General features: G+C 40.8%; 1 protein-coding gene across 1 annotated transcript in view; it reads right to left on the bottom strand.

The window, feature by feature from the left end:
* Positions 1-20,495, bottom strand: part of CDAN1 (codanin 1) — a 100,031-nt gene that overhangs the window by 34,726 nt on the left and 44,810 nt on the right. Inside the window, exons 8-15 of the mRNA XM_077464566.1 lie at positions 17,164-17,273; positions 16,146-16,235; positions 15,404-15,479; positions 10,341-10,555; positions 9,851-9,965; positions 3,838-3,981; positions 3,464-3,630; positions 2,992-3,076 (exon numbers count right to left, since the gene is read on the bottom strand). Coding sequence (XP_077320692.1) covers positions 2,992-3,076; positions 3,464-3,630; positions 3,838-3,981; positions 9,851-9,965; positions 10,341-10,555; positions 15,404-15,479; positions 16,146-16,235; positions 17,164-17,273 — 1,002 coding nt within the window. The remainder of the gene's footprint in view (positions 1-2,991; positions 3,077-3,463; positions 3,631-3,837; positions 3,982-9,850; positions 9,966-10,340; positions 10,556-15,403; positions 15,480-16,145; positions 16,236-17,163; positions 17,274-20,495) is intronic.

Raw genomic sequence — 20,495 nt, 5'->3', positions numbered from 1 at the left:
CGGGTTGCTTAAAGGGACGAAAAATTTTTCTTGGAAAATGTTTCTTTTTGATAGGAAGTCTCCTTCCTGTCTGTCGTCCTTTCTAAGGCGGTATCTAATTCAGGGCCAAAGACCAAATCCCCTGTAAAAAGGGACACTACACAAGCGAGTTTTGGACGCTGTGTCACCGCCCCATGTTTTCATCCATACCGCTCTCCTAGCTGCCACTGAAAGTGCGGCCGTTTTAGCCGTAAATTTCACTGAATCAGTGGAGGCATCAGAGATAAAACTCGTGGCCTTAAAGAGCATAGGAAAGGTCTTTAATAGCTCAGCCATAGGAGTGCCTGCTTTCAGATGCTCCTGCAGTTGTGATAGCCAGAACTCCAAATTTCTAGCCACACAAGATGTGGCTAGAGCTGGTTTTAACCCGGCCATGGAGGCATCCCAGGCCCTCTTTAGGACCACATCTGCCCTTCTATCCATTGGATCCTTTAGGTGACCCATGTCCTCGAAGGCCAAGTCAGACTGCTTTGAGACCTTGGAAAGAGGTGCGTCTAGTTTTGGATTCTTATTCCAGACCGCCTCTGGGCTCTCGTCAAAAGGGAATCTTCTTTTTAAGGAATTGGGAAAGAAGACTTTTTTGTCTGGTTCAGACCACTCCTTAAGGACCAGATCAGAAAGTACCTTATGTATGGGAAAAACTTTCGCCTTACTTTTCCCCAGAGCCTCATACATTAAATCATGCCTGGATAATTGAGTCTCTTTTTCCATCAATTTCCAGCGTATCATAAATGGCGCTTAATAGCTCCTCTACCTCCTCAAGAGAAAGCTTATACCTTGCGCCTTTGTTAGCTACAGCCTGATCCGAATCAACGTCAGAGGATTCAGGACTAACGCGGGGCTATGCTCCCTGACTATACGGGGCTCCCCGGAACTAGGTGTTGTAAGGCATGGTGAGGAGGAGATTGAGGTTGCCTTAGTGGTGGAAACAGCTGTATCTACGTCCGTAATTAAATCACAAAGGGATTTAAAAGTTGAAGCTATCTTTTCTTTAAAGGAGCCAAGAAACTTGGCCAAGGGGAAATCTGCCTCTGTTTTGAGAATGCCTGCAATACACTGTTTGCATAAGGTTTTACCAAAGCCCGAAGATAACCTATTTCCACAGTTAGGACATTTTTTGCGGCCTGATTTATCTTCCCTTGGGGCTTCCTTAGTCTGAAACAAGAAAGAGAGCATCCTTAGTAATTAAGTCTTAATACCTAGGGAACACCTGTGCTGTACCACCACCGCAAACAATCACCCGACCTGTTAAGTGAACACCGCCCTGGAGTACTACAAGTCCCAGCCTTAATACCACCACCAGTGTAATGGCGTGCCCAGCAGCCTACCTGGATTTGACTGGTGCCTGCCTCCACCGGAGCGTCCTGGGGATTAGCCTCCATGGTCCCCCTTGAGATCCGGATCCCACCGCTAGTCCGGTGCAGCTGGACGCTGGCGGGATCATACAGGCACAGCGTGGGCTTCCCTCTTCCTCCCTGTGCCTTCAGAGACCCAGAAGTCTCGGCACACAGGGATGACGCAGTTCCGCCGGCAATGACGCGACGGCGTCACCGACCCCCACCGCTATCAGCGCAGAGAGCAGAGGAGGACACAGACTGCCACACTGCTCTCAGGAAGAACTAAGGCCATCCTGACGCTGGCCACCTCGGCACTGGAGAGAGGAAGGGAGTGGGTCTACTCCTACAACGCCAGACGGTACCCGAGCCCCTAAAACTAGCATATGGACTAGCAGAGAACCTGCCAGACAGGGCCCAGTCCCCCAGCGCAGGTTCACACTCTTCAGGCAGCCCCTGAGAGATGTAGTCCTCCTGGTTCCTGGCAACATGTTCCTCCGACGGAGGAAACACAAATGACTGACCAGGGACCTGAAGGTCTGCCTTTTGAACTGATTGGCAATGTGTTTCCTGTGGCGATGGGAGGGACTCCATCTCTCAAGGGCTGTCCTGGAAGACAACTGAGGAAAATTGGCCTTCTGATACGTACTGTATATCGGACCCTTGCTGTACACAGTGGTCCCAATCAGTCAAGAGGGCATTGTGCCAGTAAGCACTAGTGCCCACTCTAAAACTGCCCCACCACAAGGAAAGGTGGGTGTGGCATCTATAATACTGGCTGAAATCAGTAGTCCCCACAAGGAAGCTCTGTGGTGACCAGTAGTCCTACCAACAATGGACTGCTGAATCCTGCAGATCTACAAGAAGATTCTGACGTGACCTGCTGTCCCACCAGCAAGGCTATCGTTTCACGAAATCCCTTTTTGATATGGCCTGCCTTTCTCAGCTATCAACCTCTCTTGCCACTGCTGCCCATACTACAGTGCCTGGGTATCAGCAACCTTTAGTCCCTGAGAGCAAGCACTCTGTAGCACTCGCATGGGTTCCACACACAGGCTCAGCTGTCCAGGGTAAATAAAAGGGTCAGAGATATTATCTCAGTCCCCTGCATTTGGTACCCTGAGCCTCCTGGACCAGCACTTAGCCCTGCTACGTAGCACGCAAGGCAGCCCAGGGGCCTCTGTACAGTCTAAAAAAAATTATAAAAATAAAAATATTTAAAAAATAAAAATTTCCATAGCCAACACATTCCTTATCCTGCCCTTATGAGTTTATGGGTCACAAGCAGGTTAGGGTGTCACCAGCAGGTCTAACACAGGGCATGCACCAGTCCAGCTGCACAACCCCCAATCTTCACCCATCACGGCAGACTTTTGTCACAAGGGCCTTTAGGGACCCAATTACCCGAGTTGAGGATCCTCACCCTGGACATGCACAGCAGTCTACCGTGCAATATATAAATTATGCTGTGTCCCATTCTCCAGTGAGAACTGGCCACCTTATAGGTCATCAATCATGCATTACCCTATTCATAATGAATATAAAGATATTCTGTATCCCGTGACGTAGAATAAAGGAAATACATTTTTAAGGAAACAGAACATATAAAACAAGGTACCTGGAAGAGCCAGCCAAGAACAGCAAGAATAAGAAGCTTGTTTAATAACCCTGTCTCCTTCTCATCAGTCAGGATCAGCTTGTATCTAGGACAACAAATCATATATACAAACCAATTAAAATAACTTCTAACTGCAAAAAAAGAAAAAAAAAAAAAGCCTTTCAGCGTACTGACAATAAGTATAACAGTTGCAATCAAGGTAAGGTTTTTTAGCAAAACATGATAAAAAAATGTGGCTAACTCGTCAAAACAGTGAATCAGCTGGCTGTTTCCAGAGTATCACTGCTGGCTATTAATACAGGGTTCATATTTATTCTATGTTTACAAGAATCAGGCAGACCATCTAAATTGTGGCGGTTACTAAAGCTTTAAAAGAGGCATGCAGTCTAATTAAAAGACACACTCCTGTAAATATACAAAAACTGGCATAACCCCCCCCTTTTTTTTTTTTTTTTTTTTTTAAGAAAGTTACCTGTACAGGTGTAGTAAATGGCAGAACACATTTCTGTAATATTCCAGATAGGGGCCAACACCATCCACCAATGAAAGATATTCCACTGCCCATGGAACAGTCAGCACTGTACGATGATCCTGTATGGAGCGTCTGAGTAACTGCAGTATATCTAACATAGGAAGAGTCTGGGGAGAAATTAAAGGATGAGAAATCAAGATGGATTCCGATTACATAGAAGACAGCCGTGGCTAAAGAGAAATGGAAAAGTTGAGACTAAAGACTGGAAAAGCTGTACAGTGCAAGGAGAGGGTTGGTAATTGTATTCAATTAAGTTGATTAGTACAGGTATGTGGAAGGATGCTCTTCCGCTTAGCGCATTTTATTCATTTTACCTGGTTTCTTACAGCAACTGCAGACTCTCTTAATTCCCCAGTAAGAGATTCCGTAGTTCTATACGGTAAAAATGTCAAAAACCCCAGGAATTTTGCCAAAAGCCGAAGAGTCAGAAGAACTGAGGCAAATCGATTTTTTTCATCCTGAAATACAATATAAGGCATTAGAGTATTCTGCACTCCATGTATTCACTGTATAATCTATAGGAATGTGATTTACAGATTCCCTTGGCCTTGTTCAATAAAAAGGTATTATAAAGAAGCACTAATTCTGAGTAGTACCACGTGTCAACCAACCAAAATGAATTCTTCTGAAGACAGATCAGTATAAGATGGATAAGGATTAGTACTATTGTATCTCAGAATAAGGATATTTTATTAAATAAGGCAGATTGTCCTCATTTCTGACAAAAAAAAGCACATATTTATTCAATAAAGCAAATGATGACATTAATTTGAGAAAATTGGGCTTTTTTGTAGTTATTGTAAAATCTTTTTTGTTTAAGCTTAAAATCAGTTACGATTATCCTGCCGCCTACAGGACTGGACACTTGGCAAAAATAAAACGGCGATCAGCACAGGATAAGCCCTGCTATTCCCAGCATGCCTCAGTTTGGTGGTAAAAAAGCAGTACCAAGAGCATGATCATAGATACAGAGGGGGTGTGTCCCTCAATGTACTTAAAAAAATGGATTCTGTGGCAAGTACAAAAAGCCTATTTTATTTCTTGTTCATTCAGGAACATAGGAATTCAAAGACTGTTAGGATGTCCAAAATCAGTCCAACTGAGGCGCGGGCAAAACAAACACTAACAGGCCTACAAGAAAAACAACAGAAGCGGAGACTGCCTGCAGCTTAGAGCACCTTGAGGGACCTAATGCCTGAAGCGGGTTAAAATGAAACGCGTAAACAAAGAAAGAGTGGCAACCTTGCAAACCTGTGAAAACACTTCAGGCTTAAAAGCCCAGGAAGCACCAAATGGCCTCATGGACAGTACCCTAACAGGAAAAGGAGGTACCTTGTGATGAGAAAATAGCCTTGAATGAAAAGTTGTTGAGTCCCCCTAGAAATCGTGGATCTTCAGGAATGACGGACACTGTTGTAAGGAAACTATACCTGAGAGATAAACTGCATAAATTGCATACATACAATGAAGGGAAATCTCTTTAGGATGTTTTAGAGCAAGACAATGCTCTGATTAAGGTGTAATAAAGAAACCATCTTGGGAGTAAACAGAACAACCTCGTGTTTGTATAGCACAAGAAAGAGTTCCTTACAGGATAAGGCCTGGCAATTGTTCATGCCATATTATAATATATATATATAGTGATTCTGTGCACCATAAGAACGATCACAGCGGCTGTTCCGCTCACCGGCTGCCCCTGGATCAGGGCATGTCGTGGCTGACCCAGTGCGTAGCTAGGGCCCACTCATGTTCGATGGCCAGGCTGGGTAGACTACAAGGATCTATATTATCCAGCCTGTCACCCAGCCCGGCTGTTGATTGTAGATCACAGGAATCAAAAATGCAGAAGAAAAAAAATTCCCAGGACCAATGGTCCCGCCAGGAGCCAGGTCCTTCTACACTAGGCAGAAAAAAACTGGATGGGCTTCTGGATGCAGTGTGTGAGGTTATAGCCAGTAGGACGACCTCCTGGGGGGTACTGTGCAAGTGTTGCTGTTTTTAACACTTTCTGCCTAGTCCTCTGCTAAAGGGGCGATATAACCCTAAGGTCAAGATGAAGATGCTGTGTCTGTCAATGAACGAAAGCAAAATACATTCTGCTACTCCTCCCGAGTATGGCCATACCACGTGAGACTTTTACACAGCCTGGCCATATACAGAGGCCCAACATTGAAGTAGCACCGTCAGGCGTTCTACATGCATAAAATTACACATCTCATTTTTCAACCACCTATTACAGTTTTGAAGATCTTGGAGCACCAGGACAATGGAAGTGCCCACAAAATGATCCCATTTTGGAAAGCTAACACTCCAACGTATAATCTATGAGGCATAATGAGTCTTTTGAACGGTTAATTTTTTTCCAGAAGTTTTTGGAAATTGTGGGAAAAAAATTAAAACGCATTTTTGTTTTACACAAAGTTGTCAATTTATAAGATATTTCCAACACATAGCATGTACATAGCAAAAATGGCACCCCAAAATACATTCTGCTACTCCTCCTGAGTATGGCTATACCAAATGTGTGAGACTTTTACACGGCCTGGCCACATACGGAGGCCCAACATTGAAATAGCACCTTCAGGCATTATAGGAGCATAAATTACACATCTCATTTCTCAACCACCTATAACACTTTTGAAGACCCTGGAGCACCAGGACAATGGAAGCCCCCACAAAATTACCCCATTTTGGAAAGCTAACACCCCAACGTATAATCTATGAGGCCTAATGAGTCTTTTGAATGGTTCATTTTTTTCCCAGAAGTTTTTGGAAAATGTGGAAAAAAAATTGAAAACGCATTTTTTTTTTTTACACAATGCTGTCCATTTATAAGATGTTACCAACACACAGTATGTATATAGCAAAAAGGACACCCCAAAATACATTCTGCTACTCCTGAGTATGGCGATACCACATGTGAGACTTTTACACAGCCTGGCCACATACAGAGGCCCAACATCCAAGCAGCACTATCAGGTGTTCTAGGAGCATGAATTAGACACAAATTCCTGCCAACCTATCACATTGTTGAAAGCCCTTCATATTTCTAACACATAGCATGTACTGTACATACCAATTAGGTATGGCCAGCACAGCCAGAGTATTTGTCCAGGAAGTAGGCAGGACCATCAAGCTTAGGGCATCGGTCAGGAAAGAACGGGGACAGGGATAGAGGCTTCTCCCACCCAAATCGCTTTGAAGCCTCCGGACAACCAGACACTGTTCTGGGAACACAGAAAATCAAAAACTGTTTTTCTCAACTCGGAACACTATTCTGGAGGCCCTCACATATGTGAGACCCCTGTGAAGCAGCGTGAAAGATCAGTCCAAGGGGCAGGCAAAAACATGGTCAACAGGCTGAGGTCAGTACAGGTGAAAGGCAGAAATAGAAGTAGGCAGAGGCATAGCCGATACAGTCCAGGGTCAGTTCACGTGAAAGGCAGAATCATGGCGGATAAACAATGCAGACGGTAGGCCTTTGTACATGTGGAATGAGTGCACATAACCGGTGGCGCTTTAAGCTGTACCTCGCCCTCTTACTGGGGATATATTGCTCGATTCCCAGTCGGCCTGTGAAATGCAACAAGGATTTGTCCACAGATGTTTTTGTCAGTGACAAAGTTCAGCAAACTTCTCGGAAATTTTTTTTTTTTATTAGGGGATGAATTTTATATAGTTTATCAAAGTCTGGGTGATTTTGGGGGGGGGGGGGGGGGGTAATGGGGGGACACGACTGTGAGATGTCACTGAAATGCAAGAAGTGCATTATAATTTCATATTGGGACCTGGCCGATAAAAAATTTTGCATACGGTGGATGGGTTTGGTCGACCAATACTTATGCATTTCATTTTTGTTTTGTTTTTGTAAGCCCCATGTTAAGCGTTAGGCCAAAAACAATTTAAGCTCCACCACTGTTAGGGGTCTCCATTCAAAAGGGTGGGCATAGCTGGAGCTGGGGTTGGTTGCAATGAATTTTTGGGCAAAAAGGTTTGCTTGGTCCACAATGCTTTGAACTAATTCGTCAGGGTAAAAAAATCAATTTGGAAAAAACCTGCAGTGTTGACCTGCACACCTGGCTGTGCTGTGAGAGGGGGGATCGTGGCTGACCCTGTGGCAGAAGGCAGCCACAATGGGTTTGCCAAGGGATCTGGAAGCTGGGTTTGGGCCTTAATTCTTTGGATTGACTGCTTCCTCCTCCAATTCGGATCCTGATGTGCTGCCTTCGGGGGGTCATATTCCAAACCGGAATCAGAACTGAGCGGTGAGAGCTCCCAGTTGCTCTCATCGGTCAGAATGAGTATTTGGTATGCCTCTTCTGGGGTGTACACCTTTCTGTACATAGTGGCTGTAGGCACTCTGGTGGTGGGTATTCTGGTGAAATGGCAGGTACTCCTGATGACAGGTCCTCTTTATTTAGGGAGGAGGGGGGCAATCGGGCACAGTAGTTCATATATATGTTGCCTTATGAGTTTATGTGAAATCTTCATTAATATCTGTAAAATATTGTAATTAGAAATAGATCTCATTTGGCTTGCATCTATGAAAGCCAGGTATAATGCCTTCCCCCAGGTGCTTGTTAAGAGCAGACAATGCGGGGCAGAGACTTGTATATATCAACAATGGAGAACCACTCCCATTGTTCTACACCTACTCACTTCAAAGGACCCCATGCTGGGGTAGACAATGAAGAGAGCCCAACAATAATAAGTTCCTGGGGAAATCCAATTAAATCTTCTGTTTAAGAATAGTCACAAGGATTTGCATGAAAGGGGGCCGACTTTTGTAGTAAGCCCTCCAATCATGATCAAGTTAAGGCAGCCTATGGGGCATCAGCATGAAGGCATATACTCAGAGCAAAGGGGAGGTAACAGTCTCTTTTTGGGAAACCATCTCTCAGAGTGGAACGTATGTAAGGATGGGTAATTATGGTTAAGGTGTTGCTTGTAACTAAATATGCTTGTAGATCACTGTCTTAGAGAATATACTTTGTATTCCTGAAAGTAAATATTATATTTCAACCTAGTATTTTCTTCCTTGATGTAAGACCATAGATAGAGATTTGTGTGTTAGCTAGACTTTCAACTACTTTTAATAAATGGTGTAATGTTAAACCTTTCTTTTCCTTGTCAATAGAATTCTCATTTAACCCATATCATATCTTCTGATTAATAAATCAGAAATATAGATTTTAAAGGTTAACATATAGTACTGTAATATGTAACTCATTGTTAGCTGATCTCCTTTCTCACATTGGATCGGTGTGTGAAGAGGAGAACCCAGCAACAGCAGTTACACACAGATGTTTGTTTACATTTAGTGACCGGCTGTCATTGGACACATTACACAAAAAAATTGGGCTAACTTTACTGTTTAGTTTTTTTTTTATTCATGAAAGTGTTTTTTTTCCCCGTTTGAAAGACCACTGCAAAAATACCATGCGACATAAAATATTGCAACAATCACCATTTAATCTCTAGGGTCTTTGCTAAATATATATATATAATATTTGAGTTTTCTAAGTTATTGTAATACAGATTTTAACTTTTAAGCAATAAATGGCAAAAATAGGCCTGGGCATGAAAGGGTTAAAGAGACTAGGCCCATGACCATTGGTACAGCAGATGTAAGCAGCTCCAGGTCAAGATGTGCGTACTGTGTCAATAAGGACCGAAATATCACTCTTAAATTTAGGCGAATGTTAGGCTAAAACTCTTCAGGGACCAGGTCATCAAAAACAGACAAGGTGCAATCCTTATACTCCTCAGCTGAATGTTCAGGAAAATCAGAGATGAAATCTGGAGAAGGTGCGAGTGCTCCCTTGTTGCCCATTCATTTAGTCCACCCACATGGCTGAAATGGTCCCCGTAACTCAGAAATAGTAGCAGAGACACCTCTAAGGCAGAGGGCAGAGGCCCAGGCTATCAGTCTTGGTTCCAACAGGGTAACCACTGTAAATCCCCCTCAATCTCCTGAAGACCGCTACATAAACCTATGCTCCCGACTACTTCTCAGTCCTATAATGTATAATAAGGTATTGCACAGAGTCTCCAAATGTTATTGACTGGATCCTTAAAAACAGGCACAGCATTCCACAAGGATCATTGGCACTTTATTAAGGTGGAGCACTGCTTGGTCCATGACTAGAATAGGCCATTTTTTCCATTCTTTATATCTAATGAAAAATTATACAGTGCATAAGGTTACAGTGCATAAGGTTACAGTGGTCTTCAATACAACTGAATTAAAATGGGTGTGATCAATATGGTTTCTGCCAATTCAATTTTGAAAACCTGATAACCTTAGAACAACAATAAAACACTTACTTTCTCATCCATATCTGAGTCACCATCTGTAGTCTCATACCCCACAATCGAAAGGGCATCCAGCTCTTGTATTTCCTGACACAAACTGTCCATTAGGTGCTGATTAAACTGGTGGCTGCATTAAAAAAAAAAATAAAAGTAAAAAAAGTGTCATTCAGCTGATAATATAAATAGGTTCTCTGTCTTTTATGGTATAGTGCATACATTTTAGGGGAAGTCCTTCATGAAATGAATATGCAAGGCTACCTTTCTGAAAATTAAAACACAAAGCATTGAAGGAAGAGACAGCCACATAACTAGCACTTTGAGAAGGTTGTCATGGTAGTTCATCTTTAAAGAGAAGTTCCTTTCAACTCCTTTATGCCTACAATTTATTAACATTTCCCAACATGATGCCATGGGCTGGAGATATGTTAATAAATACCACCTTCTTCCAGCAGCCAATGTAGGCTGGGTGACGATTTCCCACATAAATTAAATAAAGACTTACTTTCCTGCACTAAGTATGAAGTCTCTGAAGAATTCCTGGTAGCCAGGAAAAGAAGGGGGAGGGCAGGGGCCTCCAACACTTTGAGGGGCCACAAATCTTTCTTGCAATCGTTTCAGTTTGTTCAGGTTGTCGGAGCCGAGCATGTTGAGTAGGTCCTGGTCAGGGTTATCACCAACTCCAGCAGCACCCTTTCCTCCACTCGGTCCCTTACATAACTAATCAAAAATCATAAAATAAGACAGATTACTCAAAAACTGTTTTACAAAGTATTACAACATAATACTGATGAAATTTCAGCAAATCTTTGCATTTTCATCTATGTTCGTTGATGGGTTAAAAATGCAAACAAACAAAGCACTAAAATATATTTTTAAATTTTTTATTAAGATTTCCTAATATATATTAAAAAAAGGAAGGTGGGGGGTAAGGCACAAACATACAAGATGGGTAGAGGAAAGGTATAAGTCAGACACTGGGATTAGGTCATGGAATGCTGTCTGACAGAGTTGCCGCCTCATCCCTTTAAACCCCAAACACATATTAAATACACAGGTTCAGTGGCTGGTTAAGGTGATAATTAAATGGACTTGGTGCCTTATATGTATCAAATTGGCCTCAGAACCTGTGTAATTAACATGTGTTCGGGTTTAAAGGGATGAGGTGGCAACTATCTGACATACTAGAAAACACAGGAGAGTCACAAATTGTCAGCATGCAATACAAGTAATTGGAATACTGATACAAGACTGGTCATCTTCTGATAGTTGGCAGTTACCTAGAGACGAAAGGGGTATAGCTCTGAATCAGACTAAACTTCCTTCCATAGTCTAAGGGGAAGAAATTATGGAGGCAAGCAAACCCTTTACAGAAAAAGTAGGAAGTTATATTGTGAAGTAGGGAAAGTGGGGGAATGAAGAAGAGCCAAGCAGGGCAAGATAAGACAGAGGGTAGGGGGTAGTTAGGGTTGGGGAGAGGGTAGGATTGAGTCCATACCACTGAGGGACATTAAATAGAACGAGCTTAAAATATAATCAGGTGAAGGGAAAGTCAATCCAACAGAAACCGATCTTGTAAAAGTGTTCATCCCTATGGTATAGGGAAGCCATAAGAGCTTCCATGGTTTTGATTTCCTAGAACTTGGAAATCCACATACCCACGGGATGGAGGAGATGGCGACTTCCATATTATAAAGATCCTTTATCAAAAGTATGAGAAGGGAGTGTTTTTATCTGGTCGTTGGTATCGGGGTCAAATGGAGAATGGCACCTGGATTGTTGCGATGATCAATATTGGTTAGCATAAACATAACAAAGATCACTTCATCCCAAAATGGATCAAGGATGGGACAATCCCAAAAGAAGTGGAGGAGCATGCCAGTGTTTGAGCTTTGATGATATATTTTGTGAAGAATGTCTGGTAATCTATACCATTAAGAGAGTAGTTTGAAACCGGTTATTTGTATCCTACTCATTACCAAAGTTTTATGATTTAGCTAAATATGATTTCTTTGTCAAGGGGAAAATAAAAAATAAAAAAGACACTCTTTTTCCCACTTCAGATAAGTAGGAGTGAACCCCTCTATGTGCTGTTACTAGGAGTACAAAGAAGCGTGATAAATCATGTTGCATCAGTTATGTCACCATGCAGAGTTGCTTGAATGCTGAGAGTTTATGTTTTATCAGGCGGCCACTAAAAATTTTCTATACGAGTGCAGGTCAGAATTTAGAGGTGCAGGCAGCTAGCCACATGGTAAATATACAGACCCTTAGTGTAAATCATAAAAAAAACGGTGCAGCGCCTCATACAAAGAAAAACATGCAAACAAAAGATTATAAATGAAATACATTTCTAAAAACAGTGATTGTAACTCATCTCTGTGCACACAAAAAAAATATAAACTAATAAAGCAATCAAAATTCCAGTCTGTGTTCTGTGCCTTAATTATACTTTGGTGTCTTCCAACTTAATAAAGTGACTTACCATGTGCAGATATAACAGGCAGCGCCACTACTCCACCACCAATATGAACCCGCCAGACATTATTATTTATTATTACAGGTACTTGTACAGCGCTGTCAATTTATGCAGCAATTTACATGTATATTGTACATCAGTCCCTGCCCTCAAAGAGTTTACAATGTAAGGTCCCCAACACAAACTAGGGCCAATTTAGACAGGATACAATCAACTTACCAGCATGTCTTTGGAGTGTGGGAAGAAACTGGAGGAAACCCACGCAGTCACAGGGAGAACATGCAAACTCAATTCAAACTGGCGAACCTAGTGCTGTTAAGTGGAAGTGCTAACCACTTAGCCGCTGTGCTGCCTTGCAGCAGATAAACACAACAGAGACAACACGTCATTTTCTGGATCAACTTTAACATTTATAGGTAAAGTTGATCCAGGGAAAATCCTATTGCCTCTTGGGGATCAGAAAGGAATTTGTTTCCCCTGCTGTAGCAAATTGGAGCATGCTTTGCTGGTGTTTGCCTTCCTCTGGATCAACTGCGGGTGTAGGTTTGTGTATATGGGATTGTATTTTATTTTTTTGATGGACTTGTGTCTTTTTTCAACCTATGTAATGGGGCAGCACAGTGGTGTAGTGGTTAGCACTCTCACTTAGCTGGTTCAAATCCCAAGCAAGACACCATCTGCTTGGAGTTTGCATGTTCTGTGTCTACGTGGGTTTTCCTCCGGGTACTCCTGTTTCCTCCCACACTCCAAAGACATGCTGGTAGGTTAATCGGATCCTTTCTACAAAATTGTCCCTAGTACGTGTATATGTGTTTGTAAGCACGTCAGGACCCTGCAGGGTAAAGGACCGCCCTATATCAAGATGCAACGCAACTATGTGATATAAATAAACTCCAAGCTCTCTGTGGCAGTCGCCGGCAATTTTTACTCACCACCATGGGGCGACTAACTGTCATGGAAACTGTATAAAAAAAAATAGCTCACCACACGGAACCACAAAGATATTGTATATAGTGTATTATTTATTAAATAAAAGATGAGAAAAGTCAGATGAATTGCAAAGATTAATCCAGTATAGGGGGTGCGATGTTTACTCAGGATCTCAGCTGCCATCCAGGGGATGCTACAAAGAGGTACTGCCTAAAAATCAGGATACACACTTAAAAAACGCCAAACTAGTGTATCATCACCGCGCTAAACCTCCCCTACCTCCACGGTACTGCCGTTTAAGTTCGGTTCTAAGTGAATCCATCAACTGGTTTTATAGTTCATGCACAAGTCAAGTGCTCTAGACATATAATGGCCTTGTGATATAGGACAGGGTCTAGAAACTCTATGCTTCCTGACACTTTAGGTTTGAAAAGCAAAGTGTGGTGCCATCTTGTGTAGATACCCAGGTAATTAATACTGTGCTGGGCCCACCTTAATGCAAAGTTAGCTGTGATGGCCTGTAGTCAGGCTTGGAGGATAATTTACATTCAATGTCTCAGATTGTTGCAGATTAACCGGGAAATTAGAATGTTCGCCATAGGTTCTAAATTCTGCCAGAACACTAAAAAAAATGTAAAGTGCCTGTACTGTATAAAATCCAGTACTGCATGGTCTCACCCTGCTCTGCACATGCTCTGTTACTCTCCATTTGTAGGCACTGCTGAGTTTGTAGAGGCCGATCTGCTGCCAGCCCTAAAGTAGAATTAAACCCTCCTATCCTTCACAGCCAAGGAAGCTACTTCTGCCAGTAAACCGATATGGGGTAGATCTGACTTAAATCTTGACTAAAAGCCAACCTAGTGCCCACCAAAACAATGAATGATTTCCAAATCAATTACAGGAAACACTATGTGGCATAAGCAGTAGCAAAAAAAGAACTACATTTCAAACAGAACAGATAGGAATAAAAAGTTTCTGGATTAGTCAACAAGGATACAGTAATGATTCAAAGCCTGCACCACGCAGCCTCAAAACCATCTCTAATCTTTAAGGGCACTTTCACACTGATGCGATTTACCGTCATTTTAGCGTCATGCTTATAACCCCCACTAGTGGCCAAAAAAGGGTTAAAAGCATCCGCAAAGCACTGCTGCAGCAGCTCTGCCCATTGATACACCGCTCCTGAAGCGCCTCAAATATGCTGCTTGTAGAGCTACACGATTCTGGCTAAAATGAGAATCATGATTTTTTTGCTTAGAAGATAGATCACGATTCTCGCAGCGTAACATCATCTTTCACATTAAACAAAAAAAATTGGGCTAACTTTACTGGGGTTTTTTTTGTATTCATTGAAGTGCATTTTTTCCAGAAGGTTGCGTTTGAAAGACCGCTGGGCAAATACAGTGCGACAAAATATTGCAGCAATTTACATTTTATTCCCTAGGGTCTCTGCTAAAATATATATAATGTTTGGGGGTTCTAAGTCATTTTCTAGCAAAATAATATTGATTTTAACTTAAGAAACAAGTGTTAGAAAAAGATTTAGACTTTAAGTGGTTCAACTTCCTGCATTTACACATTGTTTAAAGAAAAAAAAAAAACTTGGCAGGCTGCCTGGATTGTTTTTTTTCACACATATGTTTGTCCCTTTGATCTAAGAAGGAAGAGTTTGTTACAATGTTTTATTTTAAAAACTTGTCAGGAGCTCTGCAGGCACTATTTTTACTGCTATAGCACCTGTAAATCACCTCAGTGTCAAAGTAGCCTTAGATAAAACATACATCAGTCCGTAACCAAAGAAAATTCTTCAGATTTTGATGCATTACATCTTTGTATTGTCCCGTGCTCCACAGTCTATGTATGGTATACACAGGCATAGGATTTTGTCCAAAGACTTTTCGAAGAGGATTTTTGTAAAGTCACAGGTACGATCAGCCATCTTGTGGTGCCTATTACATGGCTGCGATCTAACTACCTTTATGGTCACACAGAATCACAGAAAGGTCTAAGTGTCTGACATTAAACTCAGCAGAACCATTACATTTGTTGATAAATGTTGAACACTACCTAATAATTACCAAAAAATGAAAATGCTCATTTCAAATAAATATTACAGTTGACTGGAGTATGGAGAAGAAAAACAAAAAATCATATTTCACCTGCACAAGTTGCTTCTGAAAAAGTCTTGCAAAATGACTATGATTAGAAGCTAGAGACAAGTTTAACATCATAGCCCTAAGAGAAAAAAAAAGAGAAGATCAGTGTTACTTGAGCAACATAACATATAGCAATATATTATAGCTATTAGATCATTAAAAAAGCAAAACTAGCATGTCATTTGAAATCTGGAAAACCCTACAGCAGGTTCACAAATTCAAAGTGCAAGAAGCCCATTTATTAAGGCGCCCATTAAAATGTACAATTTAAATTCCAGCAAATTGGAAAAAAAGACCTGAACTTAGAATGTTCATAGAAAACACCAGACAATTCCTGTCAAATCATTACTTTCTTGTCGCAATGGCTAGCTGCCTGAGCATTTTTTGTTTCCTGCACATCTGATTAGTGTCACAGAACATAGGAAGCATTCAGATTTGGCCATACACACAAGTGTAAAGCTTCAAAATGAGTTTAGTTATCAATTCAGTTATCTAATGAATCCAAAAAAGATCACTGGAAAGTTATGACCCTTAATAGTGGGATCGGGACTGTTCCTAGAAATGCCTAGTGGACTGGGGGGGGGTAAGAAGTCTCATCTTCCTCACCCAACACCACTGTATGAAATTTAGTTAAATGCCCATACATTATGTTATAAAAATCCGCTGAGGATAATTTAGCTGCACTATACAGACAGACATTTAAAAAAATCTGAGAAGACTGAATAATATACAAAAATGTTTTTACCTGATCTTATTGCCCATGAAACGCTCAAAATCCCAGTCAGTCTTTTCATGGCAATCTTCCCACTCACGTAGCAGCTCATAAAATACATCTCTAGAAAGCATATAAGACTATGTAGAAGGCAGTCACATAATTGGGAACACATAGATCAAAAAAATTGCAGAAAAAGACATTAACCACTTTAAAACCAGGCCTTTTCAGAAAATTATTGTTTACTTGCAAAAATCTGTATTTTTTGCCAGAAAATTACTTGTAACCCCCAAACATGATATATTCTTTTTTAAAGCAGAGACCCTAGAAAATAAAAAAGTTGGTCGTCCAAAAAATTTGTCACACAGTATTTGCGCAGTGGTTTTTCAAACACAAAATTTTTTGGGGGAAAAAATGCACGATTTTTAATTTGATTGCACAAAAACATAATACGAATTGTTTTGTTAAAAAAGGAGGATCTGATATGGAGTAAACAGCTACCAAACATGTCATGCTTTAAAACTGCGCAAACCCGTGCAACGGAGACAAGCATACATTTTGATATCTATAGGCGATGCTTTAAACACAGAAGGCTAGAATTACTGCCCTTGGTATGCCGTTTGCAATGAGACCTCACGGGTGGCACAATCACCATTTGCGAACATGTTAGACAAACCCAGGTATTTGACACTGGATATGTTTTATAATTATATTAATCAAACAGTTTTGTATTAGCCATAAGTAGGTGTCATATTTGCTTTCTTTTTTAGTCGACATAAGTTAAGATTTTGGAGACACCTCCCAGTTTGGGTTAGTCGGCTTACAACATATATTGGAGTAGCTCCCTAGTATTTATGGTTTTATGTATATCATTCCAGTATAACCCCTTGAAGTCCTGCGACGTATGAGTACATCGCTGGTCGTCAAGTATGTAATACGATGTAATCTTTCACTCTGAAATGTGTACGAAGGCACAGAAACAAATATTCCCAACATTAACTCAAACACCTACAACAATCCTTATAATATCATGCAAATAAATATAGCACACCTTTGCTTTTTAAAAATGTGGAATGATCGATCACTAGGAAAGTTAGAACGATTATCAGTTTCTGGCTGAAAGGACACAGAATGTAGGGTTGCTGGAAGCAAAAGAGAAACCTTTGCAAAAGAAAAAACAGGTTAAAATTTAAACAGACATAATTCTGATAGGTACAAGTGGAATAATCACAAGACTTCCAGAGAAGCCAGCTTCAAAAGGTAACCAGATTGGAGAAACTTTCATAACACATCACTATTCTGGTTAGGTAAGCCCCCCAATGCTAACCATTTCAATATCTCTTCTGTTCACCACACCGATGACTACAGCAATTTCCATAAAGTGATTTAAAAGGATAAAACTATCATATATCCTTATTTATAGGTTTCTGCAGAAAAAATGTTCAGCAAAAACAGCAATGACAGGTTCAAGAACTATAACCTTGCCATGATGGGTTATTTCACTGGTCACCTTTTTTCACTTGGTTAAAAAAGGTTTTACATTTAAAACGTCTACAAAGTCTGCTTTTTAAATAAATTATCTACTCCCACCTGCATAACATGGGGTAAAATTTAATAAATTACCTGTAAAAAAATAAATTATAGGTCCCTGACCTTTACCCATGTCACCTAGGGCAGGGCAACATCACCCTTCTGGGTATGTAAAGTAGCCCAAACACTGATATGGCAGCATCCTATCACAAGTCTTGGAGTGCTTCTAGGCATCTTGTCAGCAGGAGGATAACATCAACCCCTGCACTATGGAAGCCAGCAGGAAGGTAAGTATATTATCCAACTTCCTCCTTCCTTACGGGTGATTTTTTTTCTCACTAATGCAGTGCTTCAGCAAGAGGGAGAGGGAACACATTTAAAAAGGAGGACCTTACATACAGTACAAGGTCCATTTAAGCACCCCTGGTGGCGTTACATTTTGTTCCAACAACGGTCAGCTTGTACACCATATAAATTGTACTAAAAAAGGAACTTGTATACAGACAACTATCATGTATTCACCACAGTTATCAAAATGCAACATTGACATTAATGGTCCTTAAAGTCAAAAGTGTCATAAGAAAATCCTACTCTGAGCTCATCATGGCACACAGCTTGGTAAAATGCAAGCTAGAATTATACAGGAGAAATGTGGCATATGGAAAACTAAAGGCCAGTACCCTTGAGGCTATAAACCCTCACAAACTGCTCTGTTGCAGCAAGTTCACAAGATAATGATGGCCTAAAAGGGTAAGAAGCTGTGTCCCTCAACACACTTTTACTGCAAGTACAAAAATCCAAATTCTTTCCTGTCCATTTTAGGGTATCATTTGTGGTATACATATGCTGTGTGTGAGAGATAACATGTTATGACAATTTGGTAGAAAAAATATCTTAATTTTTCAAAGAATTGTGGGAAAAAATTACAACTTAAAAAAAAAACGTATCATGCCTCTAAATACATTGGACTGTCTACAAAGGTGTAATTTGGGGGGTATTTGCACTTTCCTGGCTTGTTAGGGTCTCGAGAAATGAGATGCCAGTACATCAGGTGTGATCAATTTTCAATGATTGGCACCATAGCTTGTAGACTCTATAACTTTTACAAAGACCAAATAATATGTACTTATTTTGTTTATTTTTCTAAAAGAGATGTAGCAGTATAAATTGTGGCTAAAATTTATGAAGAAAAATTACTAAATTTGCAAGATGTTATATAAAAAAAAACAATAAATGGTGTTGCGCTACCAAACATAAATATTAACTAAAGTGCCTAGTGCATAAATATAAAGTGAATCACATGTATTTTATAGAGAACTGATGACAGAGGTGCAAACCCCACTTAAATGGATTTTATAATTAATATAGCAATCCCTCAAAAAATAAATTAGTTACAAATATTCAAAGTGCCTGGTGCATGAATATACACAATATAAACTGTAAAAACTTGCGTATTAAAAATCCATAGATCAAATATTACAAATAGCATCCTCCAAATGTGTAATAATAAAGTACAAAAAAATATCGGGAAAATAATCAAATCGAGTGCATTTGAAACAAGTGAAATAAAACAAATTCGATAGATAAGGACCGTGAATCACACAGTGCAAACAAGCAAATAAATACAGTCCGTAAACAGGATGGAGTTAAGTGACATTCAGTGATTTATTAATCTTGTGCCTCTCCAGTGAGATATGGGTGGATTAATACTCCTGTGCCTCTCCAGTGAGATACGGGTGGATTAATACTCCTGTGCCTCTCCAGTGAGATATGGGTGGATTAATACTCCTGTGCGTCTCCAGTGTCCACAGCGCACCATGTGAAATGGCCCCTTAACTTACTGCTGTAAGGTAAACAGCAAATTTGCAGAGATCCAGAGGCTGTATCCCTTTCCTGGCTGGTTGAACTGACACCCCACACGACTGGCGCTAATAATTCACTATCTACATGAAGATCTGCTTGGGTACCAACGTATCTACCAGCATACCTCCCAACTTTCTCATCCACAGGTTATTTACAAAGTAGAATAAAAACCCCAGTGGTGATCAAATACCACCAAAAGAAAGCTCTGTTTGTGGAAAAAAAAATACAAATTTTGTTTGTTTGGGTAAGGTGTTGCATGACTGCGCAATTGTCATTCAGAATGCAACAGCATGGAAAGCTAAAAATTGTCTTGTGCAGGAAGGGGCTGAAAGTGCCCCGTATTGAAGTGATTAAGGTCTAAATAAACATTTACTTCAATGATAAAATGTTTCCAAAGCCACTGTGTCTCTGGGGCTTTACCCCCACCATTTATATCACGACTTAAGAAGATCAAACCGTGTATGTGGACTTAAAAATCAGTTATTGTTGATATGAGGTTGCACAGAGGTCCTTCAGCAGCTGCTTTGGGCAGCAAGGTTGCTTCTTGAGGTCGGATTCACACTGGTACAACAACGCTCCGACATTGGGAGCTCATGTGGCATGACGTGTGAAAATCAATGTTTCCCTATGGTAGCCGCCTTAACTGGTCTGGCACAAGTCTTACAACCTTTCAGTCTGGTATAGATTTTAAGTGGAACCCCCACACGCTGATTAAACGGCTTGGCAGACGACCCCCCCGGCCCAATCCATACCAGACCCTTACTCGAGCACACAGTCTGTCAGTCTGCCAGTGTGAATCCGACCTCAAGAAGCAACCTTGCTGCCCAAAGCAGCTGCTGAAGGACCTCTGTGCAACCTCATATCAACAATAACTGATTTTTAAGTCCACATACACGGTTTGATCTTCTCAAGTCGTGATATAAATGGTGGGGGTAGAGCCCCAGAGACACAGTGGCTTTGGAAACATTTTATCATTGAAGTAAATGTTTA

The sequence above is a fragment of the Lithobates pipiens genome, unplaced genomic scaffold, assembly GCF_037356315.1.
Source record: "Lithobates pipiens isolate NorthernLeopardFrog02 unplaced genomic scaffold, aLitPip1_a1.2 Scaffold_30, whole genome shotgun sequence".
In the NCBI taxonomy this organism is placed as follows: Eukaryota; Metazoa; Chordata; class Amphibia; order Anura; family Ranidae; genus Lithobates; species Lithobates pipiens.
The sequence above is the reverse complement of the archived record's forward strand: the minus strand, read 5'-3'. Positions and strand labels throughout refer to the sequence as shown.